At 49.2% G+C, this 27,611-nt stretch overlaps 1 protein-coding gene across 2 annotated transcripts in view; it reads left to right on the plus strand.

Moving 5' to 3' along the window:
• LOC140396973 (uncharacterized) overlaps positions 1 to 25,980 on the plus strand; it is a 115,086-nt gene extending 89,106 nt beyond the window's left edge. For both annotated transcript variants that reach the window (XM_072485985.1, XM_072485977.1), the window contains one exon: positions 23,605 to 25,980. In XM_072485985.1, coding sequence (XP_072342086.1) covers positions 23,605 to 24,664 — 1,060 coding nt within the window. In that variant the 3' untranslated portion in view covers positions 24,665 to 25,980. The remainder of the gene's footprint in view (positions 1 to 23,604) is intronic.
• The last annotated feature ends 1,631 nt before the right edge of the window (positions 25,981 to 27,611 follow it).

Here is a 27,611-nt window from a genome sequence, read left to right on the forward strand (position 1 = left end):
TACACCACGCCACGTATCGGCGGCCTCAGGACATTGTCTGAGGCCCGCCCCCCGATGCTCCGCCCCCGACCGGCTGAGTTCCCGACGGCATGGGTCTCTTCAGGTCTCACCCGTCGGGAGCTCGGTGTGGTGGCTGAGGACTCAGTCCAGCGCCGCCAGTCAGGGGAGGGCCGATCCGCGTTATTCTAGGCTGGGGGCACTGTAGGGGGGTGGACTGGGGCATGCGAGCCAGCCGGAGTGGGGGACTATATCCTAGGCCGGGTCCGCGAGCGGCCACCGCCGTGTAGCAAGGCGCGGCCACTGCAGACTGCCGCCCTGCGCAGGTGTGGCCATGGACCCGGCAATTCCATGGGGCGTATCGGCAGCAAGAGCCGGGTGCTCTACTCTCCCTTACTGCTAGCCCCCAGCAAAACGGGGAATCGGTAGCCGTTTAGCGCCAGTTGTTCCCACCGTTCCCACGCCGGCGTGGGGCATAGCCCCAGAATCAGAAAATCTAGCTCCTGATTAGAGACCAATAACGTTTTGTTTAAAGCAGATAAAGTTTGAGATTCAAGCGGCGGGTTTCTCCATTTCTGAGACTAAGTGCTGACGCCAACGCAGAATCCGTGGACTTTCACGACAGCAAAACTGGCACCATACCTGGACCGATTCTGCTACTGTTAAGGGGCTATCATGGCACCACGTGGAACACAATTGATTCCAATGAGGAACGGTGCCGGATTCGCCAGTTTCGCGATTGACACTCAGGAGGCTGACAAGCTGCAGCCACGTAAACACAGTTAACCCCCCACACACACCATCCCAGCCAACAAGGTGGCCGCGAGGAGAGCAGCTCCACGTTTTGCAGACGCAGAGCTGGAGACCCGCCTGGACGCTGTGGAGGAATGGAGGATAACCCTGTACCCCGGCCCAGGGGGGAGGCTGCCAGCGGCCGCAATTCATCATGCCTGGGCGCAGGTGGCAGAGGTGGTCAATGCCGTGAGCAATGTAGTCCAGACTGGCCAGGAGTGCAGAAAAAAACTGCACCTGCCTCAGGGCGGCCAGGGTGAGTGGGCAGCACTGTGCCCTGGCAATAATCTCTGTCCCACACATCCATAACCCTACCCCTTCCCCCCAACCCAGAAGGTGGACGGACCCCCACCCTGCACCACATGCCGATGCCCTGGCCACTGCCGGTACACACGAGGCCTCATGCGGCACCTCCTTGGCACCTCCTTGGCCTGTTGGGCAGCTGGCTCACCATCCTGGGCGGCTGTCACCTGTCCCTCTGCAGCACACTTCGCTGCTGCAGCTTCCTCCTCCTCGAGCAGCTCCAGCTCGTACAGCCGCAGGGCATCCCCCAGGGCTGCGGCGAGGAGGTTGCTGGTTGAATGCCAATATCCATTATCTGCAGGGGGTAAAAGGCCAACATGTTAGTATGGTGCATACCCCCGTGCCCAACCAGGTCCACCAGGCTACATGGTGGCCCTAGTTGGCACTGAAGACTCTGCCCCCGCATATTCCTCCCCACCATCCCTACACCCCTGGCACTGTCGGTGGTCGGCACCATGGGTACCTCTGGTCCTGGTGGCCATCCCTGATGCCACGTGTACCATCGGCCAACACTACCCTCGCCAGGGGTATGCACCACGGCCCCCGTGGGGGCTACAATGAGCGTTGCCCTGGGTGGCACACCGGTGGGTGGCAGCCGGGTGGGTGGGGGGGGAGGGATGTGGCGGAGATGCAGGGATAGGAGGTGGGGCCTGGGGGGGGGGGGGGGGGGGGGGGAGTGCGCACCCACCTGGCCGGTGTCACTCTGGGCCAAGATGGGTGGTCAGTGGGGTGCACAGCAAGATGGCCACGGTAATGGCCGTCCGTGCCTGGGCACCACCACAGTCCTGTGAGGCATATCCCCGGCCACTCGGCCTGTTCCCCCATCACCCCTTCCCTGTCCCGGCCCTGGCAGGGCCGCCCCCCCCCCCCCCCCCCCCCCCCCCCCCCCCCCCCCCCACCCTAGCCAGCACTGCTAGTGTCCGGCCCGGCAGCCCTCAGTCGCTCCTCTCTGTGTCCTACCTCCGCTCTCTCTCCTTCATCAGACGTGACTCCGGTTTCACAATTTTTAAAAGCACAAGTGAACCGCGACATCGGGAACTCGGCCCATCGGAGGAGGAGAATCGCGGTGGCCCCAGAGAATACCGGGTGGGGCCCACGAATGATATGCAAACGGCGTTTACTGTACGGGGTATGTATTGACGCCGCTGTCGAGATGATGGAGAATTATGATTTGGCGTTAAATCGGTGTCTGCTATGATTTTGGCATCAGAACCTATTCTCCGCCCAATTGCGTTTCGCGATTTTGCCATCAGCCAACGGAGAATCCCGCCCTAAGTGTTTACCAAGTGAATAAAGTCACAAGGGTCAACCGGTTTTGAACAAACAAAAATAAACTTTGTTATACAAGGTCAGAAAGATAAACAGATCACAAATCTGTCTTCCACTCTAATATTCAGGGTAAGTATGGGGCGGGATTCTCTGATCCTGAGGCTAAGTGTTGACGCCGTCGGAAACGCCATCGGTCAACACGGCCCCAGGATCAGCAATTCTGGCCCCTACAGTGGGCCAGCAGGGCGCTGGAGTGGTTCACATGACTCCAGCTGCTGATCCGGCCGTGCAATGGGCGCCGGGGGATGCACGCATGTGCAGTCAGTCCTGCGCGAAACCGCACATGCGCAGTCCCACCGGCGTGATTTCCGCGCATGTGCGGTGTCTCCCTTGTCCGCGCCGGCCCCGACCCAACATGGCGCAGGAGTACAAGCACTGGCGCGGAAGAAAGGAGGCCGGGAGACAACGAGGCCGGCCCGCTGATCGGTGGGTCCCGATCGTGGGCCAGGCCCCCCCCGACCAGCGCTGCGCTGACCACGCTGGGCCCAGTGGCGCCGATTCTCCGCTCTGTGGAGAATCGCGTCCCGGCGTCAGGCCGGCGTGGTGCAATTTGCGCAGCCCGCCAGCGATTCTCCGACCCGGCTTGAAGTCTGATTGCATGGATCTCTCAACATCCCACCCAGACATTAGTCACACTGTGAGCCAACCAATCTCACGAAAACTTTGTCTTACGAACGTTTCCAATCTCCACAATTGAGGATCCCACCTTGGAATTCTCCCAAATATCACTCCCACTCAGACGACTTTAACAATGACCCATTTGGCAGGGTTTCAATCTTTCCTTGCAAGATTCCTTCTTCCTGGATTTCCAAGAACACTCAATACCAGTTTACACACACACTTTCAGATCTGTGGCCATTCCAAGCAAAACACCACTACTCTAAAGGGGTACCTTTGCCCCAGTGGCCCTCTTTACTTAGTCTGTTTCTCACAACCATTTCTCTAACTTTTTAGTTCAACTTAACAGGGACATCTGCCTGTCTCTGTGTTACTTGTTGGCTTTTGGACTCTCCCAAACTGAATGCCTCAAGAAGAGCCGTTCACTGACTCTTGAACTGGTCTGGTGACCTATCACAACACTGTGAGAGTGTCCCACCCTTGTTACTAGGGAGGAACCAATTTAACAAGCACTGGAACATCCAATACATTAAATGTTACAATATCCGCAAATTTAGCACCCAGGGACGGAGAGTAAACTGATTTAATAACAGCCAGAACTATAGTAATTTTATTTTTAGCTTAATATCTATAGTTCAGCTGACTAAGATAGTGGGCTAATTTTATGAATTGTTGCACTATGGGAATGCAATTGAAATGGAAAGCAGGTTGATGGGAGAACTAGATAAATGAACCACAGGTTAGATGTTCCACAGGGAGTGTGTGGCAAGTCACAAAGTGCTTTGTCTTAACTTCAAGGCTTCTACATAAATTGCTCCCAGACATGGGTGCAATAGCCAGCATTCCCCTTGGAATATGCTACCTTCATCAACCCTCTCCAAATCCTCATCAAAGAATCCAATCAAGTTAAGCAAACACGATTCCCTTTATCATATCCATCTAGTGTTTACAAACTCAAAGACTGGGAGAGCGAGCACAGGACACGCAGAGCAGGACAAGGGAGGAGAAGGGTGGAAAAGACCTCCCAGCAGGAGGCCATGTCTACCTAGGTTGCACACGACCATAATGATAATGAGCACACAGGATGAAATTGTAACCAGTGAATGCACGTTAATTACGCACTTTGATGCCCATGTCTATTTCTGGCAGTTATCAAGTATTGTGCTCTGTAAGTCTCAGTACGTACTCTTTAATTGGATTGCTGAAAAGACACAGGACATAATTTTGGAAGACCACAGGAGATGGGGAGGCAGACGGTCCAGAATTCCCCCTGCCGACGGCATGTTGATTTGCTGGCACAGTCCCATGTCAGGATCATTTTTAAGAATGGCAGCATGGGGACAAGACAGCTACCACCTGCAAGCAGCAGATAGTCATTTGACCCCAATATGCTCCTTACCCACACCGACTGGCATTTTCCAGTCAACAGATGAGAGTCCAATAGCTAAAACATGACCAGCGAAAGAAGGCGGCTGGTTGGTGGCAGACTGGGGGACCAATATCTGTTTATTATTTAAGCATTTCCCACGCAGCTGACTTTCAGACAACCACTCCACAGCGAAGGTCCGGAGGTTGTATCCTCAAAGATTTTAAAACTGCTGAGAGGGCACATTCATCTTAGGGCCCACCCTCTCTCCCTTACCTACGTTGGCAGCCTGCAGTACTCTCAGTTATGGCGGGCCCCCTAAGCTCTGATCAGTGGCAGGAGCCCAAATATCATCCTAAATTGGATAGCTGGCACACGATCTGGCCATTAATTATCCAATCCAAAATGTAAGGACACTTCCTGTTGATTCCCTTACTTCCTATTTATTTTGCTTTGTTTTTATTGTTTTTGGTCCATGAATCGTTAATGGAGCCATACCTTTAAGTCAAGGAGAGGAAATAAGGAACTCAAAGTGTCAAATAGTACTCTGTGTTCTAAAGTTTTGTATTTTTTTTGCAAAAGAACCTAGACTTTGTGGCACTCAAGAGATTGGAGAGTTTGTTTTGATTGGTTGGCTAGTGGTCAATGGATTGACCAGGGACAGTATTCTGCCCGGCAACCATCAGCGAATGGTTCCAGTCAGGTGGGGTTTTCTGGAGAGAACCCAAGAGAAGCCACCGTACCCCCATGTTGGAAGCAGCTCTCTCTCTCTCTGCCCTGCTGCCTACTGTCTGAAGACAGAAGCTTCTAGACTCTAAAGGAAGAAGCTCTCTCGCTCTTGATCGAATGTTGGCTGCCTGCTTTTTCTGTGAACCTGCAGTGAAAACCATTACAAGCTGAAAGAAAATATAATATTCATCTGAAAGTCTAGATTGAAGAAAGATAGTAAATGGAAGGCATTCATCTGAAACAAAGACTCTTATCCCTTTGCTTTCATCATTATTCCCCTCTGTCTGTGTGTAGACGGTGGGGCAAGTTATAAAGAGAGTTAGAGATCAGATAGTAGTTAACCAGTTGTATTTGTTGCCTAGTTAAATATAGTTGCTGTTAATAGTAAAAAGTTAATTTTATTTAAATTTACAAACCTCTGCAGTTATTGGGCCGCCCTAAACATTGGGTATTTTAAAAATAAAGGTTCACTTAAGCTGTGTTGTGACTCCAGGTCAAATAGGGCTGGAATTGACCAAGCAGAGGCCCAGGGTGTTGTAACAAATAGAAATCGCATTGGCAATGTCATGCGCATGCCACATGGGTTCAGGATACAGAAATTATCTCAAAGTGGAGGTTCCAACCTCCAAACAAAAACAATGCCCATGCAGTTGCTTGCCTTGTTCACAGAGATCCCAGGTACCATGAGGATGCTGTGCAGTATTGGAGTCCAAGTGCCCATAAATTGCTGGTCGAAAAACTATTAAAAGTCAATAGGCAGCTCTAAATATAATGATTAATGAGTTGCATTCATTTACCGGTGACTGCAAAACCTGGGCCAATGCTTTCAGTTTTGCACAACCCACCTTAATGTGGAAATACTGGCCTTGGAGGTACTTCAGCAACAACTCACAAGTCAAAGGACTTTGATGAAACACTGAGTAAATGCGTTGCATTGCTTAGAGATGCGGAGCTTCAGAGCTGAACCAATTGAGTCTTTTGAAGGAAATTGACAGGGGAGTCCAGAACACGGGGTTAAAATTAGAATTAAACCAGTTAAAAGCAACAGTGGAATACAATCTCTCCGCACAAAGAGTTGTGAGAGTGAGGAATTCACTGCCCCATAAGCCATAACAAAATTAGTTGAGGTGTTTAGAAGCGTGGTAGCTCCTAGACAACTAAGGATATTACAGGAAGAGGGGAAAATTGGAATGAAAAAGATAAACAGTTACCATGGTTCGGAGAAATGGCAGAGGAAGCTTTACCCGTTTCAATTTTCCTGCACGACTTGAGTACTGAAGAAAGCCCGCGACTTCTTGTTTTCACTGACACAACAGCAAGATTTGATACTTTCCTATAATGCATTGCTTTAACCAGTTAAAAAACTGGTGTTGGCAGCAGCTTGGGGCAGTCTATTCACCCTCTCAGCTGGGTGTGGTAGTACCAGGTATTGCGGTACCTAAGAGGCTGATGACCATTGGTTAGACCCAGGAGTCTACCATTGGCTGTTGTACGTAGCTCCGCCCTGACAGGCGGAGTATAAGAAACGGTGCCGTCCCAGCAGCCTTCACTTTCTGTACCGAAGCTGCTGGGGAACAAGTTCTAGTCGATTAAAGCCTTCAGTTATGAAATCACTTTGTCTTGAGTGTAATTGATCGCGCATCACTGGGACATTTTTTTTTTTGGCTCCTAGAGAATAAATTTGGATGGGAAAAATTGTCAATGATCTCAACTAGTCTCCTCCGTCCATCCATCTTTCTTTTGAAAATACTCAAAATAATTGACTCTCTAAAATTGCACTTTGAGCATAGTTTTATTGAGATTAAATTCATAAATACGGCATAATTTACACATTATTTGTAATTTTTACATTCTCATACAATGTCTATATTGCTGTTTTTATAGATCTCCACCCATCTAGTTACTTTGCCTCAATCGCAGTCACTAAGGATCCTGTAGATTTGAAACTGTACAACCTGCTCGCTTCAAGCCAAAACCAAAATCTCTCCAAACTCAGTCATACAACTTCAGACTGCAGATAGTGCTCGTGTGTGCACTCGCTCAGAAACTGAGCTCTACGTCATTGTTGACTCCTTCTCCAAAGTATATGTGGAAATGAAGCTTTTACTAGGCACCCAGAAAACTAAAGACCTCTTCCAGCCAGCTCCCACAGTACAACACTTCCCTCATCAATTATGTTCAATGGCAAGATCTTGAAATATTTGAACCATCTTCTAAATATTAGGGGTCTCCTCTTGAAAAAAAACAGACATAGGCAACAAAATTCAGCATCATCTCCAATGTGCAAACGCAATTTTCAGCCAATTGAAGAAAAAAGTATTTCAGGACCAGGATCACAAACCTAAAATTAAGGTTAAGATTTCCTAGGTGGCAGTAAACCATGTGCTTTGAAGATTTGGACAACCTCCAGCAGGTACCTGGAGAACTACCATTAGTATTGTCTTCGCAAGATCCTGCAAATCTGGTGGCAGGAAACAGGGCCCAATAACAGTGTCCTTTCCCAAGCCAACACACTCAGCATTGAGCCACAAATCACTCAAAACCCGCTCATCTGAGTGGGACATGTGGGGCTGGATTCTGTGCTCTCTGATGGCAAAATCGCATTCGGCGACGGGGTGGAGAATCTGTTTTTGCGCCAAAATTGGGAGTGGCGGCGGTTTTTAAATTCTCCACCCCCTGAAAAGGGGCGTACTCTAGGAGTCCGCCACGCCGATTATCCACCGCCTCAGGCCATTGCCTGAGGCTCGCCCCGCGATGCTCCATCCCCGACCGGCCGAATTCCCAACGGCGTGGGTTACGCGTGCTCACACTGTCTGGGAAGCTCGTGTGGCAGCTGCCAACTCAGTCTGGGCCGCCACAGTCGGGGGAGGGCCGATCGACAAGCGGTGGGGGGGGGCTTCATTCAGGGTGTGAGCAATGTTGTCCAGCAGTCCAGGGCGCACGAGCGGCTGATGGTGGGCACTATTTCTCCAGACCAGGACTGCAGGCTGAGTCCTCCATGGAGCATGGCGCAGTCGCTGCAGGCCACTGGCGTGCGCATGCGCGGCCTTGGTACCGGAAGTGCTGGGGGCTGAATCAGCAGCTAGAGCTGCGAGCTCTACGCTGCCTCCCTGTTCAGAGAATTGGTGACCTTTTGACGGCAGTTTTCCTGGCCTAAAAACCACTGTTTTCCGCCGGCGTGGCGACTTAGTCTCCAAAATGGAGAATCCAGCCCGTGGCATCTGACATCAGGGGCGAGATTCTCCGACCCCCCGCCGGGTCGGAGAATCGCCGGGGGCTGGCGTGAATCCCGCCCCCACCGGTTGCCGAATTCTCCGGCACTGGAAGATTCAGCGGGGGTGGGAATCGCGCCTCGCCGGTTGGCGCCCACCCCCCCCGCGATTCTCCGGCCTGGATGGGCCGAAGTCCCGCTGCTAGATGCCTGTCCCGCCGGCGTGGATGAAACCACCTCTCTTACCGGCGGGACAAGGCGGCGCGGGTGGGCTCCGGGGTCCTGGGGGGGGCGCGGGGCGATCTGGCCCCGGGGGGTGCCCCCACGGTGGCCTGGCCCGCGATCGGGGCCCACCGATCCACGGGCGGGCCTGTGCCGTGGGGGCACTCTTTTCCTTCCGCCTTCGCCACGGTCTCCACCATGGCGGAGGTGGAAGAGACTCCCTCCACTGCGCATGCTCGGGAATGCCGTGAGCGGCTGCTAACGCTCCCGTGCATGCGCCGCCTGGCAATGTCATTTCCGCCAGCTGGCGGGGCGGAAATCAGTCTGGCGCGGGCCTAGTCCCTCAAGGTTGGGGCTGGGCCCCCCAAGATGCGGAGGATTCCGCACCTTTGGGGTGGCGCGATGCCCGACTGATTTGCGCCGTTTTTGGCGCCTGTCAGCGGACATCGCGTCGATACCGGAGACTTTCGCCCCAGATTTCGGAAACAACTGTTCTACCCAGAATACTTCATGGCAGGTAACTCCAAAGAGGAAAGCGGAAACACTTTAGGGATGTCCTCAAAAGCATCCCTGAAGAGATCCAATATCCTTGCCAAGTCACAGGATCCCTGGTCTGTGACTGACTAAAATCGTGTGGGCACCAAACACATAGTGAGGCTTCATCAGGAGCACACAGAGACAAGTTCGAAGCATCGTAATGAGTGTACAAACCTCCAAACTTCTCACGCTGGATTCTCCGTTTGGGAGACTGAGTCCCCACACCGGCATGAAAACGATGGTGTTTTACACCAGGAAAACTGGCGCAAAACAGGCACCAATTCCATGCTCTGGGGGGGGGCTAGCAACCAGGCAGTGTAGAGCCCCCAGCTCCAGCTGCCAATACGGCCTGCAAAATTGCCAAGTAAGTGGCCGCGCATGCGCTCGGGTGGCGGCCTGCAGCGGCCGTGCCGTGCTTCATGGCAGAGGCTGCTCGTGGACCCAGCGTGCAACAATAGTCCCCTCCTTTGGCCGGCTCACACGCCCCGGTCCGCGCCCCCACAGTGACCCCAGCCCCGAATAAAGCCCCTCTGCCCACGGATCGGTCCTCCCCCGGCTGTGGCGGCGCTGGACTGAGTCCGCAGCCGCCACCCTAAGTTCCCAATGGGTGAGACCACACGTGTCCCACGCCGTCGGGAACTAGGCCGATCGGGGACCGAGCATCGCGGGGCGGGCCTCAGGCAATGTAAGGAGGGCATGGACATAGCGTGCAGCGTACCCCTAAAGTACCCCACTTTTCAGGGGGCGGAGCATCGCGAAAGCGGAGCCGCCCCTGCTTTCGTCGTCATCGGGGATATTCCGCCCCATCGCCGAACGCGAGTTCGACATCGGGGATTGGAGAATCCAGCCCTTCATCTACCAAACCTATTATGCACTACCTGCCCCATATGTAGCAGAGGATTTATAAGACATGTCGGCACGGTGGTTAGCACTGTTGCTTCACAGCTCCAGGGTCCCGGGTTCGATTCCCGGCTTGGGTCACTGTCTGTGTGGAGTCTGCACGTTCTCCCCGTGTCTGTGTTGGTTTCCTCCGGGTACTCCGGTTTCATCCCACAGCCCAAAGTTGTGCAGGTTAGGTGGATTGGTCATGCTTAATAGCCCCTTAGTGTCCAAAAAGGTTATGTGGGGTTACTGGGTTACGGGTGGAAGTGTGGGCTGAAATGGGGTGCTCTTTCCAGGGGCCGGTGCAGACCCGATGTGCCGAATGGCCTCCTTCTGCACTGTAAGCTCTGTGATTCTGTGATGTCACAACGCATTGAACCGGAGTGGACGTAAGACACTCTCGACCCTGAGGGACTGGCTGAGAAGAGGAGAAATTGCTGTTGTCAACCTGTCTAATTATTTTGCTTCAATCCCCATAGAGTTTTACACTGGGACTGGATAAAAACAAACTGCCTCATATCAGACAACAAACAGAACAAAAGCAGTGCATTGACATGGCTCCACATTATGTACCAAAACCTGTCTGAGCTAAATTTGAACCTAAGTCCACAGAGGTGAGAAAAAATTCTTCTAACCCATTGTAGGTCATCCTCCTGTAGATATCTCAACACATTCACTGAGGAAAAAAGTGAATGAGGGTGCCTTATTTGATTTGAAAAAGTCCTTGGAGATGCAAGTGAAATCTACAGGACCAAGAGCTTCTTTTTTTTATCATTGAATTTACAGTGCGGAAGGAGGCCATTCGGCCCATCGAGTCTGTACCGGCTCGTGGGAAGAGCACCCCACCCAAGGTCAACACCTCCACCCTATCCCCATAACCCAGTAACCCCACCCAACACTAAGGGCAATTTGGACACTAAGGGCAATTGATCATGGCCAATCCACCTAACCTGCACATCTTTGGACTGGACAGCTCTTTGGTGGTTGGAACATACCCAACAGTCTAAACTGCCACTTTCCGAGCTGTAAATTTTCTATGTTTCAGGGTCTAACTGCAGCCAATGATCTTATGGTCTTCTTTTTTTTTAATATGTTCATTCAAGGTTTTCAATAAATTTTTACAAAGCACTCCCAAAAAGGAAAGAAAATATACATAAGAAAAATAAACAGGAGGGCCTTACGCCATCCCCTCCAACAACTTAAACCACTAAACATTAAACTATCTAACAAACTATGAACAAATATGGGGCAAACGCCCCATACAATAATAAAAACAAGCCAAACCCCCCCCCCCCTTCTCCCCCCTGGGTTGCTGCTGCTCTTGACCTCCACCTAACGTTCCGCGAGAAAGTCTAGGAACAGTTGCCACCACCAAGAGAACCCCTGCACAGACCCTCGCAAGGCAAACTTTATCCTCTCCAACTTGATGAACCCTGCCATGTCATTAATCCAAGCCTCCCCGCTTGGGGTTTCGCATCCCTCCACATTAGTAGGATCCTCCTCTGGGCTACCAAGGACACAAAGGCCACAACTCCGGCCTCTTTCGGCTCCTGTACTCCCGGCTCATCTGATACCCCGAATATTGCTATCCCCCAGCTCGGTTTTACCCGAGTATCCAAGACTTTGGACATAGCCTTTGCGAAGCCCCTCCAGAACCCCTCTAGCGCTGGGCACGCCCAGAACATATGGGCGTGATTTGCTGGGCTCCCCGAGCACCTCACACATCTGTCCTCCACTCCAAAAAACTTGCACATCCTCGGCCCTATCATATGTGCCCTGTGAACCACTTTGAACTGGATCAGGCTAAGTCTAGCGCAAGACGAGGAGGAGTTAGCCTTGCCCAGGACCTCCGCCCACAAGCCCTCATCCAGTTCCTCGCCCAGCTCCTCCTCCCACTTGCCATTCAGCTCCTCCACCGAGGCTTCCTCCGCCTCCTGCAACTCCTGATAGATCGCCGAGACCTTGCCCTCTACCACCCATACACCCAAGGTCACCCTGTCCTGAATCCTTCGTGCGGGAAGCAGCGGAAACTCCCTTACCTGCCTTCTCACAAACGCCCTCACCTGCATGTACCTAAAAGCATTTCCAGGGGGTAACCCAAATTTCTCCTCCAGCATCCCCAGGTTAGCAAATGCCTCGTCGATAAATAGGTCCCCCATCCTTTTAATTCCCGCCCGATGCCAGCTTAGGAATCCGCCATCTATCCTGCCCGGTGCAAACCTATGATTATTTCGTATTGGGGACCAAACTGAGGCCCCCAACTCACCCCTGTGCCGTCTCCACTGCCCCCAGATACTCAGTGTCGCCGCCACCACTGGGCTCGTGGTGTACCACGTCGGCAGTAGGGGCAAAGGTGCCGTCACCAGCGCTCCCAAGCTAGTGCCCACGCATGACGCCACCTCTAATCTTTTCCACGCCACCCCCTCTCCCTCCATTACCCATTTCCGGTTCATTGCCACATTGGCTGCCCAGTAATAACTACACAGGTTCGGTAGCGACAGTCCACCTCTGTCCCGACTACGCTCCAGAAACAGCCTCTTGACCCTCGGGGTCTTACTTGCCCATACAAACCCCATAATGCTCCTGCTTACTCGCTTAAAAAAGGCCTTGGGGATGAGGATGGGCAGGCACTGGAACACAAACAGGAACCTAGGGAGGGCGGTCATCTTAACGGACTGCACCTTGCCCGCCAGGGAGAGTGGCAACTCGTCAATCTCCTAAAGTCTTCCGGTCTACAACCGCGCCAAATTAAGCTTATGCAGGGCCCCCCAACTCCTGGCCACCTGGATACCCAAATATCGGAAACTCCTCTCCGCCCTCTTAAGCGGCAGCTCCTCCAGCCCCCTTTCCTGGCCCCTCGCATGCACCACAAAGAGCTCACTCTTCCCCACGTTAAGCTTGTAGGGGAATCCGCATACCTCCTTTCTACTCTTCATATCTCCCCCACCAACCTCTCCCTCTCCATCCTCCCTCTCTTCTCCCTGTGAGCCCTAATTGAGATTAACTCTCCCCTGACCACCGCTTTCAGAGCCTCCCAAACCACACCAACCGGTACTTCCCCATTATCATTGGCCTCTATGTATCTCTGAATGCACCCCCGGACCCGCCCACAAAACTCCTCATCCGCCAACAGACCCAAGTCCAAGCGCCACAGCGGGCGCTGGTCCCTTTCCTCTCCCAGCTCCAACTCCACCCAGTGCGGGGCGTGGTCAGAAATCGCTATGGCCGAATATTCCGTTCCCTCCGCTCTTGGAATCAGTGCCCTGCTCACCACATAGAAGTCTATCCGTGAATAGGCCTTATGCACGTGGGAGAAAAAAGAGAATTCTCTGGCTGCCGGCCTAGCAAACCTCCACGGATCCACTCCCCCCATCTGATCCATAAACCCCCTGAGAACCTTGGCCGCAGCCGGCCTCTTGCCCGACCTCGACCTGGATCGGTCCAGTGCCGGGTCCAGTACCGTATTAAAGTCCCCCCCCCACCCCATTATCAGGCTCCCCGCTTCCAGATCCGGGATCCGACTTAGCATGCGCTTCATGAACCCTGCATCGTCCCAACATTCACCAGCCCCACCCGGGTCCCCTGCAGCCTTCCACTCACCATCACATATCGACCCCCATTATCAGCCATATTGTACAGCGCCTCGAACGACACCTGCTTACTCACCAGGATTGCAACCCCTCTATTCTTCGCATCCAGCCCCGAATGAAAGACCTGCACCACCCATCCCTTTCTCAGCCTGATCCCCTCCCCCCGCACAACCCCTGCCGACTAGCCATCTCCTTTCTTAGACCAGCCACGTGCCCACGCCTCCCGCACTCTCCAGTCCCCCAGGCGGAGGACCCCCCGCCCCGACTCTCCCTCTTACCTCCAGCTCCCCTTTGGTCAATGCAGCAGCAACCCAGTCCCCCCTCCCCCTCCCCCGGCTAGAACACTGTCTAGCCCCCTTGCTCCCCCATTGCACTCCCGTAAGTCAGCTGACTCCTGCTGACTCCAGCCGCTCCCACCTCTGCCAATGATCCCCCGTATAGATTCTTTCTCTCTCACACACACACACACGCATATGGGTGGGACCATCATACACATGCTCCCTTGTACACATGTGCACTCTCACTCGCGCCCACCCTCACTCACACAAAACTCTCGCAACCCTCACTTCCATGAACGTCACTAACTCAAGCTTATAGTTTTTCTCCTAAACTGAAGTCCGCTTGATTGTCTCTAACCCCTAACAACCACATTATGTCAACTGCAAATTTTGACAGGCTCGGACACACACTTCATGCACGCCACCCGTAGCTCCCCCTTGTTCACTATGTGTCGTAATGTAAGAAATGGTTCGGATCAACTACACCCGAGACACATCTCAGGAGAAAGGGGAGTAAAAAAATCTTTCCTTCAATGTTGAACAGCTTTTATTTGATATCATCTACATATTCAATGACTTACTCAATAGGCTTCCAACTCGTTTGATTATTAATGAATCATTGCATTCACTATTTTTATCCCCATTTAAATATAGATGGGAAGTGACAATTGAGCAGATAAATCAGATTCGTCATTCTTTACGTCAGTGGCCTCAATTTCTGGAATAATCTCTGTAATTTATTGCTCCTTTCAAAGACCCACATCCATCAGAAATGACCCATGAAGAGAAGTTCCATTGTGGGAGCAGTGTGATGGAATAAACAGCAGCTGTTCAGTCAATAATACCAGCTTCTTGACACTTATTGCATTTTAACGCACAACAAATATCCCATTCTTCAATTGCGAGCTCGATGGGTGATTGGGAGCACTTCAGGCAAGTCCAGGCATGTCCCACATGAAGGATTAAAGTTGAAACCCAGGACTGATGTTTCCTAGCCCTGTGGTAATGTGACTGATTATATCACCCAAACCTCTGCCCAAGTTGATCTCAGCTAACTTGGCACCGGCCGGACACCCAGCCCAATGCCATATTGTTCTGCCGAATGTCAGAATGGGTAATGACAAGGTAGCAACTTGCATTTATACTAAAACATGAGGGCTATACAATACCTCAAGCCCCAAGGGGACCATGTGATGATGGCACGGGAATAGCAGCTTTTCCACAGGCTCTGGAGCCACTCATTTTATCCTGATTGCCAGGTGCAAGTTTGCCTAATCTGTGAATTAACATTTGATGTTACGTTCCTAGAAGATCTCTGGCGTAGTATTGGTGAGAATATGCCGAAAAACATGAAGGAATCTGGTGATAAATGAACACAGTCGGATTCAACAGGGATGGAGTCACTTTTTCAATATGGCGACTTGATCCTCGAGTGGTCTCTTGACTCGGCGCTCTCTGACATACTCTCAGAGGCTCTGAAAATGTTGACTACCAAAATTATCCGAGTTATTGATCAGGGACTCGACGTGCTGACACAAAGCCAAGGTGTTCATGAGACCGAGTTGCAGAATACCAATAAAAGGCTTGATGAAACGGAGAAGAGAATCCTGAACTTCAAAAATGTTGCTTCTTCAGCTGAAGTGCGTATTCAATTCTTGGAATTCCAGCTATGTGGCATGTCAGAAATCCTGGAAGATTTGGAGAACTAAGGTGGGAGAAAGAATATCTGAGTCGTTGGTTTGCCTGAAGGAACGGAAGACTCCCATTAGATTTTCTGAGAACTGACTGCCACATTTTCTTAAGCTAGATGTGAAGGCTGGACGTTGCTGTGTTTTTATTGCCCATTCTGGCATTCGACCCAGGCAGAACAATATGGCATTAGATGTCAAGCCTGTGCCGAGTTAACTGAGGTCAGCTTGAGAATAGGTTTAGGTGATATAATTTCAAACTGGAAAGGATGCACCATATCCTGCCTTTGAGGCCAAGGAACAATCAACGTCCCATACTTATAATCATTCGCTTGCACAATTTTGAAGATCAGCAGAGGTTCCTGGAGGGGTCTGGATCCACGAGGGATCAAGGATTTCTTTTTTCCAGGACTTTTTGGCGCCGACGTAGCTGAAGCGTTGAGACTTTGATGAAATTCAAGGGCACTTTAAGACAGCTGGAATGAATTATGTTACACATTATCCTGCAACCCTGAAAGTGATAGCCGACGACTCTGATAAGTCTTTCAATAGTCCGACTACTGTCTTGGTCTTCGTGAAATCCATGAAGGGTAAGAAATTGGACTGATAATCAGCAATTCAGTGGGTGTGTTGAAGACTTGGCATCCTAGGGATCGAGATTTAACTTTTTTCTCAGCCCCCCCCTTCAGTGTCACATTAGAATTGACTATATTTTTGAGTCTCGGACAATCCTACATTTGTTCTCCTCTTGTTCTATAGGCTGTACTGTAATCTCAGACCATAGTCCCGGTTTGCTGCAATTTTTGCTTGAGGGATTGCCCCTAGGTCGAGGCCATGGTGGTTTGACACTTCCCTACTTAGGAGTAAATCCTTTACCACATATTTTGAGAAGGAAATTGAGTTCTTCTCCTCAGTTACTTCTACTTCTGATGTCTCTCCTTCCACTTTATGGGAGACGTGTAAGGGAGCTGGTTATTTCTTCCATGGCCAACAAAAGGCATAGAATGCTGGAGAACCATGGCCTATTGGATTGGTTGGTGCTGAGGAGAGGTACAGGAAGGCCCCTAACAAGCAATTGTTGAAGGAGATTAACACAGCAAGGGTGGCTCTTGACTCCTTATTGATGCAGCAGGTCGAGAGAAGCCTAAGGTTTGCAAGGCAGAAACCGTGTGAGTTTGGGAATAAGCCAAGTAAGTACTAGATCTCCCTAACTAAGAAGATGGCAGACTCGAGGGCAATTCTCTCTGTGTGTCACTCGGTGGTGGGAGGTTAATGAAGATGGAAGCAATTAATGGGGTTTTTAGGGATTTCTATGCTGAGTTATATCAGTCAGATCAGTCTGGTTATGTGATGATAGGTATGTAAAGTTTTTTCTCTTCTGCTGGGCTCTCTGCAGCTCTGGAGGATCAGCACTAGGTCCTTAATGCTCCTATCCCTAAAGACAAGGTGGCTGCAGCCATAAGGGATCTCCAACAGGGCAAAATACCAAGGCCAGATAGTTTTGGTTGTGGGTTTTATAGGAGTTTAAGGACCTGTTGGTGGAATTATTGGTGGGGATGTGCTGTCACTCCGGGGGAATGTGTCTTTTGCATGCCAATCTCCCTCTTGAATGTCAATTTGAAATTGTTGTCTAAAATACTGGTGAGACAGTTGGAGGGTATCCTGCCGGCAATTGTACGGGAGGACCAGACTGAGTTTATTAAGGGCAGGTACTTGTGACAATAAAGATTATTATTATACTCCAGTAAAAATGTTAGGAGATTGCTGAATGAGATTCAGGCCATCCAGAAGAGGGCACTGGATGGATTGACAATCTCATTGGAGCTGGAGAAAACCTTTGATCGGGTTGAGTGGAATTTTCTAGTGTTCACGTTGCAGAGATTTAGACCATAAGACATAGGAGCAGAATTAGGCCACTCGGCCCATCGAGTCTGCTCTGCCATTCAATCATGGCTGATATTTTTCTCATCCCCATTCTCCTGTCTTCTCCCCATAACCCCTGATCCCCTTATTGATCAAAAGCCTGTCTATCTCTGTTATAAAGACACTCAGTGATTTGACCTCCACAGCCTTCTGCGGCAAAGAGTTCCACAGATTCACCACCCTCTGGCTGAAGAAATTCCTCCTTATCTCTGTTTTAAAGGATCGTCCCTTTAGTCTGAGATTGTGCCATCTGCTTCTAGTTTTTCCTACAAGTGGAAACATTCTCTCTACGTCCAGTCTATTCAGGCCTCGCAGTATCCTGTAAGTTTCAATAAGATCCCCTCTCATCCTTCAAAACTCCAACGAGTACAGACCCAGAGTCCTCAACCGTTCCTCATACAAGCTCTTCATTCCAGGGATCATTCTTGTGAACCTCCTCTGGACCCTTTCCAAGGCCAGCACCTTCCTTAGATACAGGGCCCCAAAATGCTCACAATACTCCAATTTGGACTGGGTGAGGACTATGTTAAATAGGTTCAGGTGTTGTACCAAATGCCTGTGGGCAGCAGTGCTTCTGAATGGTATTAGATCTGAGAACTTTAGGCTCCAGACAGGGGCAAGGCAGTTCTGTCCCCTATCCCCCTTGTTATTTGCACTGGCTGTAGAGGCTATTCAGTGGGACCCCCTAATGTCTGGGCTGGAGTGTGGGTATATGGTGCATAAGATTACACATTATGCAGACAATGTGCTGCTATTTATGTTGAAGCCAGATGTCTTGGCTCCTGCTATCATTAATGTGGTGGATAGATTTAGTGCTTTCCCTTGTTATAAGATTAATGTTACAAAGTCAGAGGCTATGTCGGTGGGAGAGCTTGACGAATGTGATATAAAATAGTTACTTTAGAGATATTAGTTACAGTAATGTAGAGATAGGCCAATCTCATTCTGGTGAGTTCACAGACAAAGGATTTCAGACCGCATGGCAAAGCAGGAAGAGGTGTGTCCACCATAGGAGGAGAAAAGGATGCTGGGTAATAGGGGCCAGAGGAAGGGATTGGAAGTGAGCCAATCAGAATGTCTGACTAGGTCAGGAGGGGTATAGGCTGACCTATGGGAATCGTGTATGTGAAACTTGATACCATTTGAATTGATTTGCAGAGATCCCTTTGTCTCTTTGTTCATTCGCTTTCCGAGATGTAGGAGACTAGATGTGTCCTATGCTTCTGTGAAATGAAACAAGCTTGCAAGCTAAATAAAATAACTAATGCTGACGGGTAAAGAAATTTGGGATTTGTCAATTGGTGCCGAAAACCCAGGATTTCTCAAGACGGTTCTGACCAACTGCGAAATCAGAATTAGACTGATTATGAACAGGGAGAGTGGGAAGAAGGGGCCCACAATGTATAGCTGGAAAATCACCGCGCATTGCTTTTCCCCCTCTTCTTATCGTCTGATTAGTCTGGTCACTCGCGGTTGGTACGGAAAGATCGTCTCGACGAAATCAAAGGTCAGTCTGGGGATTAGAAATTTAATTGATGGGATTTCATATTGTTGATTCGGCTTGGGTTAGGTTTTTGGGTTGATGGGACATCTAAAACGATGATTCAATTCCAAGTATAAGTGGTTTTATGGCTGATGGGACTTCAGTAGTGGAGGTTCAGTCCAGTATATGTGTTTAAGGGCTGATGAGACTTCAGTAGTGGAGGTTCAGTCCAGTATATGTGTTTAAGGGTTGATGGGACTTCAGTAGTGAAGGTTCAGTCCAGTATAACTGTTTTTAAATCTGAAGATGATTCAATTCCATGTGTGAGTGTTTTAAATATATAGTTGATTAAGCTAAAATTGCACCCTTGGACTGTGGTGGCGAAGGGCGCAGTTCTGAGGACTAGTTGAGATTGTGGGGAATGCTGCATATTGGTTGAAGCAGAAGTCTCTCAAAGGGTTAACAGCAGCAGCCAAAGTTAAAGACGACAGACTGTGCTTCTCACTCAGGCCTTGAGATAACAGCAGCCTGTAGTGTAATCGGATACCTTTCCTTTGAGTCAGTGAACTCCAGCAAAGTTACGTTTTGAATTAATTAAAGGAAACCAGTGGGTTTCTCCACCTCTTTGATAAAAGTTATTATTTTCGAAAGCAATTGATTGAAATTGCCAGAATCTTAAGTTTTACTTACTTGAAATAATGTTTATCTCATTTTATTTGTGAATTAATAGAAACTTAAAGAAGACCACTGACACCATTTTAAAAAGTGTAAATCTGGAGATGATAGTTGACTTTGCCAACATTTTTGTGAATGTAAGAAAAACTTGTTAAAAGAAAAATTGTTAAGATAAAGAATTAATTAAGTTGTAAATGTTATACAAGTTTGTGTTAAGCAAATCGTAAATTTAGTTCTGAGTTGAGATCAGAGCTAAGCTTGCAAGTTGCAGTAATTCAATTTGAATTTTCAAACATTTTTAAGTTTAAAAAAAAACACCGTTAGAACCTTTTCAATCGTTTTGCCAAGAAAAAAAAACGCGCAAGTAGAGACAGGAAAGGCGCGGATCAAACAAAAGATGAGCTACGTAGTTCAATGGCTGGCCTTGAATTCACAGAAAATGATAAATTCAATAATTTAGAAAAGTCACTAAAAGTTCCGACTGCACCTGTAGCATTGTCTGCACTAATTCCAGAACCACCAGAGTATAATAATTAATATCCAGTCACTGCTCCCCAGATTCCAATTATGCCAGTAACTCAAGCCCTTTTGGGTGATAGTGTGGGTCCTGATTTACCATCTTCACGATCAGTAGAGAAAGAGGAGCTCTGTTCCGCAAGCCCAGTTAGCTCTAGGACCAGATCTCGGACAGCGAGAGAAGGGCTTGATCCTAACCAAAAACAATTAAGCATACCACCTAAATCCCTCCAAACCAAGGGGAAACCGCAAGGTTCGAGAACAAAGGGAGCTGCAACAGATGATTTTGAAGAGAAAGAACTCCCTCTAGTGACAGGGAGGGACGTCGAAGCATGGAAGAACCAGAGGAAATAGCTAGAGTGCCCCCTGGTGAGATTCGGAGACAGTTGCCGATTAGGAAGATACCAAACCCACCCAAAGGGACCCTCAGCTCCTTTTTATGGCCCACCGTATGCATCAACAGCTTTACAACCGCCGCCCCCTCTGAGTGGCCATTGGTCTACTGGGAGAAGAGGACGGGGCAGATATAGAGGGAGCAATGCATGTTTTAATTGCGGCCGTGCAGATCACTGGCCACAGGAATGCCCCTTTAAAAGACAGGCAGTAGAAGGAGATTATCCGACCCAAAGGAGGGGGTACCCACCAAGGGGAGGACAGACGAGATACACTGACTTCTCCCAGGCAAACCCTTTCCCAACACAGGATTGACTAGCTAATTTAGTCATAAGGACTCTCCAATCGGACAGGGAACCTATTATTTCTCTGCAGATAGGAGATCAACATCACTCATTTGTAATCGACACTGGAGCAGCCATGTCTTCTGTGCAATCAGAACTTCGACTACCATTATCCAACCACACGCAGCAATTGTCGGGGTTCTAAGGACAGGTGTGTGAGTATCCTATTTCTGAACCTGTGACAGTCACTTACGAGAATAAGTCTGCAGATCATCAGTTTGTAGTGACTACTGGATTGGACTGTAACTTGTTGGCCCGAGATTTACTGTGTATCTTCCAGCTACAGCTAGAGTGCGGAGACGAGGGGGTAACGGTTAAATCATGGAGGATGAGACAACAGTGCTATATTTCCATCACCCCCCAGTGGTGGACGTTAGACATTGAACATTCACTGCATCACGTTACCCTGGCCTATGACAGAACTGGACAAAACAGGGAGTTGGAGGACAAATACCGGCCATTAATTGGGACCGAATGGCCAGTCAAAGGTACAGCCACAGTCACGGGAAAAGAAGGTACAGCCAATTTTGTTACAATACCACCACATTTATGGCCACAGTCAGCTTCGGTAAGCCCTCATATTACACGTCAGGTCCACGACCAGTACCATGCCAGGGATCTGGGGCAAATGGTAAGGAGGGCAGTGGATCATTCGGATCCAACAGAGTACGCACTTCAAGTCATGCCAGACGGCACTGCCATAAAATATTTTGAGGTCCCTGAAACAATTAACACTCGACTGCAGCATCACTGGCGACATGATGTTTTGGAATATGTCAATCCACAGGTCTGGGCGAAATACCCATCACAAGTGGGAAAGACAAATGTTACACCTATAAAGCTAACGATTAAGGATCATGTAAAGCTACCTTCCATTCGGCAATACCCCCTGAAATCCCAAGCTGCTCCGTCTATAGACAAATTAATTCAAGAGCTGTTGCAACAGGGTATTTTGGTCCCTTGCCAATCAGAATGTAACACCCTCATATTGCTGTGCCTAAACCAGCCAAACCAGACCAGTACCGATTAGTACAGGATTTACGTTCAATCAATGCCATCGCATAGCCGTTACATGCTCTCACCCTCCAACAGGATATTACGGTGTATAGCTCCCACTCGGTCATCGCACTACTGAGGCAACTGCAGACTCAGCATCTTACCGCAGCTCGTCAGAATAGGTATGAGGTATACCTTTTGAACAATCCACGTCTGACATTTAACCACTGTACCACTATCAATCCAGCCTGTTTTTTTAGTGGTTCCCCTGTCCATGAAGACGCACCTGGCCACGACTGTTTAGCCTTGATTCAGGAAACTACCACAATAAGGGGCGATTTGAGTGACATTTCGTCAGAACAACCTGACATGATTATGTGTGGTCAAATATCCCACCGGGGTTTAGTTAATGACTTACTGCAGGCCCTTCTTATGCCCGCAGATTTCCGTTATTAAATGCGCTGCCCACACAAATGGTAAGACCCCAGTTGACGTTAGTAATGAACAAGCAGATTGTGCAGCGCGGACAGCCGCGCAAATTCAGCAAGTGACGGTGCCTAAAATGTTAAGTCAGGCTAAACGATCTACTATAAATATGTCTGCTTCTGACAAGTCAATGCCAACCATCCAAGACGTCATAAGGTTACAGGAGGACGCTCCTGAGAGTGATAAACAAATGTGGAAACGGTTAGGTTGTACATATGATTCTGTTTCCTCTTTATGGACCACACCAGCACATCAGACTTGTATGTCTGATGTACTGGCTTTATGGATCATTGAATGTGCTAAAATGCAGGGGTTGGTCCAGAGTATCAGTAATCGGTGTTTGATTTGTCAGCAATATAACACCGGAAAAGGTATCCCTTGTGGGATGGGGCAAACCCCGTTGCCCAGTGGTCCCTTTGAGACGCTCCAAATGGATTACATTGAGTTGGAAAGGTGTCAATGTTATAAATATGTTTTGGTCATTGTGGATGTGTTCAGCTGATGGGTCGAGGCGTATCCGACTATCGATAATAAAGCTGCTACTGTGGTTAAAGTCTTGATGCGGGAAATCATTCCCCGGTATGGTATACCAGCTCAGTTAAGTTCTGATAATGGGCCTCATTTTATTGGACAAATTAACAAGGAGTTTTGCTCCCAGTTGGGCATACGCCAGCAGTTACACTGTGCTTATAGACCGCAGGCGGCCGGGTTGGTTGAGAGACACAATCAGACCCTCAAAACTAAATTGGCTAAATTAAGAGCAGACACGGGACTGACATGGCTTAAGTTGCTCCCCGTTGCCCTCTTCCAGCTGCGGGTTACACCTGCGGGACCGGCCCGGCTCTCTCCTGCCGAGATTCTTTATGGCAGGCCTCTTAGAACTCCCTGGAGCCTGCAGGTTCCCAGACTGGTTCAGTTTCACCATATGACTGAAGAGATGACCACCTCTGTTCTAGCCCTCACGCAGGTGCTCAAGGAGCTCCATGGCCAGGTCCGCACGGCTCACCAGCCATCGCCCCCAGTACCTAGCTCACTTTCAGTCCAGCCCGGCAGTTATGTCATGGTCAAAAATTGGACTAGGAAGGGGTCGGAGCCGCGATGGGACGGGCCCTTCCAAGTTCTCCTTACCACCCCCACAGCAGTTAAAGTGGAGGGGCGAAATGCTTGGGTCCACCTTCATCACTGTAAATTGAGTCCATCTCCACTACTGTAAAAGGTCGGATACTAACCTGCCTCCCTTCTCCAGTGCTATTTTCCAGGTGTGGAGCATGATGGGGTGGCTACGCACCGTCTGTGTGATATTTGGCCTCACTTCGCTTGGAGTGTTATTGGCGACGGACATGGAAAAGGGGAATATTATCTATATTTGTAACCCCAACCAATCTACAAGGATACATCACCTATGCAAAGGTGATGTTCTTCGCTGCCCCGATATACGAGGACATGGTATCGACTCATGGAAGGTCGTCAAAGTTAAGGAGAATGCAGGACTCATGAAGCAATTGCACCGGTCCCGGCGATGGGAAGGGAACATTATATGGACATTGCCTTGTTTTGGGAATACATGTAAATTTGATTTTGGATGTGTTAAGATTGGTGCAATAAAGGTAACATCAGGCCGTCAGGAGAGCGTAGGAAGAGGCTATGAGAAAGAGAGAGGGACTAGAGAGAGGACGGGGCGTGTGAGAAGGGAAGTACAGCTAGAACGTAGGTTACCGGGAGATACACTTAAGTTAGTTAAAGGCCAAACTGAGGAAAACCTGGGTAGTATGAATCTCTTCTACCAGATTTACCATCGCTTGTATGGCCACGGACGGGTTGTCTGCTACCCGAACCCCACAGCAGTGTCTAGGTTATTTTCTGTTTCACCGCTTTGGGGCACTCCCCAAACGGTGGTTCATTGTCAGCATTCCGAGCCACTGCCCGAGCAAGTCACTCTTCCTTACGATCCGGGTTCAGCACCACCGGCTATTTGCCTTCCCCTTCCTCGGGATAATTCCCATTCACAGTATGATAGGCTGCAACGGTGGAGGGCGTATATACCTAGCCACTTCACTCCCAATAGGGATTCCCGGTCGTACGAGAATTGTTTCAGCAGTGAAGGATACGGCTGTTTGCTGGTAGAGGTGGAAACGAATATAACATGTCTGTTCCCCACCTGTACGGACAGGAGGTGCCATATCACCCAGGCGTCTGGCCAATGCGTTTGTTACAACACCACTTGCGTTCCATTGAACGCCGGCCTCCAGCTCCTTTGTGGCTGGGCGAATGTCTCTCATATCACTGTTGGCTTTCCGCATTGCTAGGCGGCCCGAATGGGCGTTTCGAAGCTGGATAAACTGGGCTACTGGGGGATCCTTACGCAACCGATATACTGATTGTGATGCTAGCCTGCGCACGGAACAAGGATACTACTTTTTATTTAAAGGCACAGCGACCAACGTTTTGTCACCCCCATTTCCCCGCCAAATTGCTATAGGGACTCTAGTCCCTACCACAGTCCCCTGCCCTTCGGCGTGGAAGCTGCATAATCAGTTAGCACGCCGGGCAGTCTCGGCTGAATTTTGCGAGAACTGGAAAAAACCTCAGGTTCTCGCACCCAACCGGGGCCACTCAGCCGGGTGGGGGATTCTGAGCGTCTTGACACTGGGAGGTGTGGGGGGTTCCTTGGCAGTCAGCAATAGGAATTATTTTATTTGTGGCCTTACCATCTTGGGAAATGAAACCTTGGGAGCCCTCGGGGCAATAACCAAGGAATTGTCTCAGCTACGGTTGTTTGCAATGCAGAACCGGTATGCTCTTGACTATCTTCTGGCCCGTGAGGGTGGGGTCTGCGCCATAGTGCAGGGCAAGTGTATCATGGGAGTTCAGGACTTGACCGCTAACATCACTAAATATATGGATCACATACGGGATCACCTGGACGGAATGCAGGATCCTGGCGCTTGGGGTAACTGGGGATTTGGAGGTTGAAAGGACTGGTTGATAAATATCTTTGTGGGCCCAGCCATCCTTAAATGTGTGATGGGTAGAATGCGGGGTACACTGGAACAGATCAACGCCCCTAAAATCTTAGCTGTCAAAATCCATGAGGGTGCAGCAGATGAAGGGGGGCTATGCCAGGAATTGGAAATGCAGTGACAGATCTTTTTAGATGAGGGACCGTAGCTATGGATTAGATAGTTCGGTTATCATGGAATGATAAAAGGAGGGAATGACGAATGTGATATAAAATAGTTACTTTAGAGATATTAGTTACTGTAATGTAGAGATAGGCCAGTCTCATTCTGGTGAGTTCACAGACAAAGGATTTCAGACCGCATGGCAAAGCAGGAAGAGGTGTGTCCACCATAGGAGAAGAAAAGGATGCTGGGTAATAGGGGCCAGAGGAAGGGATTGGAAGTGAGCCAATCAGAATGTCTGACTAGGTCAGGAGGGGTGTAGGCTGACCTATGGGAATCGTGTATGTGAAACTTGATACCATTTGAATTGATTTGCAGAGATCCCTTTGTCTCTTTGTTCATTTGCTTTCCGGGATGTAGGAGACTAGATGTGTCCTATGCTTCTGTGAAATGAAACAAGCTTGCAAGCTAAATAAAATAACTAATGCTGTACCTGCAAATCCATCTCGACTTTTATTGAGGCCAGACTGACGGGTAAAGAAATTTGGGATTTGTCAAGCTGAGGGATAGACCTCCCCCAGCCTTGCTAATTTCCCCTTTAGGTGGTCCCCATTGGGGTTTAGGTACCTGGGTGTCACAATTACCCTTTCTTTTAGGTATTTTTATGGGGCCAATTTCCCCAAGGTGATTGCTACTATTAGGTGGGACTTGGTTCGTTGGTTATCCCTTGCCAGTTTCATGGCTGGGCACGATTGCCTTGATTAAAATGAACACTTTACCTAGATTGTTATACCCCCTGTGGATATTGCCAATATTGCTGCCAGCTGGAGTTTTAAAGAGAACAATGGAATGATCAGTTTGTTTATTTGGAACAAGAAGAATCCTTGTCTAAAGCCTACCAAACTCCAGCTCCTGGGTCTCGGGGTGATCTGGCTGTTCCGAACATTAGGCTGTATCAACTGGCTTCTCACTTTATTTTCATAAGGGACTGGATTAGGAAGGGCCCTGCCTCCATTTGGCATGACATTTAAGCAGACCAGTCGGTTTACCTTCTGCATGCATTGTTATTTAATGGAGCATTAAGGCAGGAACTGCTAAATGCGAAAATCCTATAGTTATTCATACTCTTAGAGCACGAAGATTGGTCCATCAATTAGAAGGGAGTTCTTAACCGACCTCTGCTCTTTCTCCCAGCCAGGGCTGCCCAGACTTCCCACCTCGTCTTATAAGACCATAGGACATAGGAGCAGAAGGAGGCCACTCGGCCCATCGAGTCCTCTCCGCCATTCAATCATGGCTGATATTTTTCTCATCCCCATTCTCCTGCCTTCTCCCCATAACCCCCGATCCCCTTATTGATCAAAATCCTAACTATCTCTGTTATAAAGACACTCAGTGATTTGGCCTCCACAGCCTTCTGCGGCAAAGAGTTCCACAGATTCACCACCCTCTGGCTGAAGACATTCCTCCTCATCTCTGTTTTAAAGGATCTCCCTTTAGGCTGAGATTGTGTCCTCTGCTTCTAGTTTTTCCTACAAGTGGAAACATTCCCTCCATGTCCACTCTATCCAGGCCTCGCTGTGGACCATGGATTTTATACATGGAGGGATAGAGGCATTTGTAGACTGGGATACACGGTCATAGATGCCTCCTTGTTATCCTTTGAGCAGCTATTCCAATTTGTCATCCCGAGACACTCTTTTTCTAAGACATATTTACATTGTGACTCCTCTATTTCCCCTATGGAAAAATCCTGAATTCTGTGGAGCCTAGACAGTTACTCAGCTGGTTCTATGATACTTTGTGTTTTAGATCCTGCGGTGGTACATTGGGTACCTTGTAGTCTAGGGAAAAAGACTTGGCAACTAACATTGATGAGGAGATATAGGGTAATATTTGTGATTATGCCAGTAAACGTTTGGTTTGCAATAAAATGAAGGAGACCCAATTTAAGATACTGCACCTCTTGCATATCACACATAGTCTTAGACACAGGTTTGATCCTGCTATATCCCTGATGTGCTTAAAGTGCCTGGTAGTTGAAGGTGATTATAAACACTGCTTATGAGCTTGTGTTAGATTCAGTCCTCCAATAGTCTGGAGTAGTCAGAGAAATAAAGAATAATTTTGC

The sequence above is a fragment of the Scyliorhinus torazame genome, chromosome 2, assembly GCF_047496885.1.
Source record: "Scyliorhinus torazame isolate Kashiwa2021f chromosome 2, sScyTor2.1, whole genome shotgun sequence".
Lineage (NCBI taxonomy): Eukaryota > Metazoa > Chordata > Chondrichthyes > Carcharhiniformes > Scyliorhinidae > Scyliorhinus > Scyliorhinus torazame.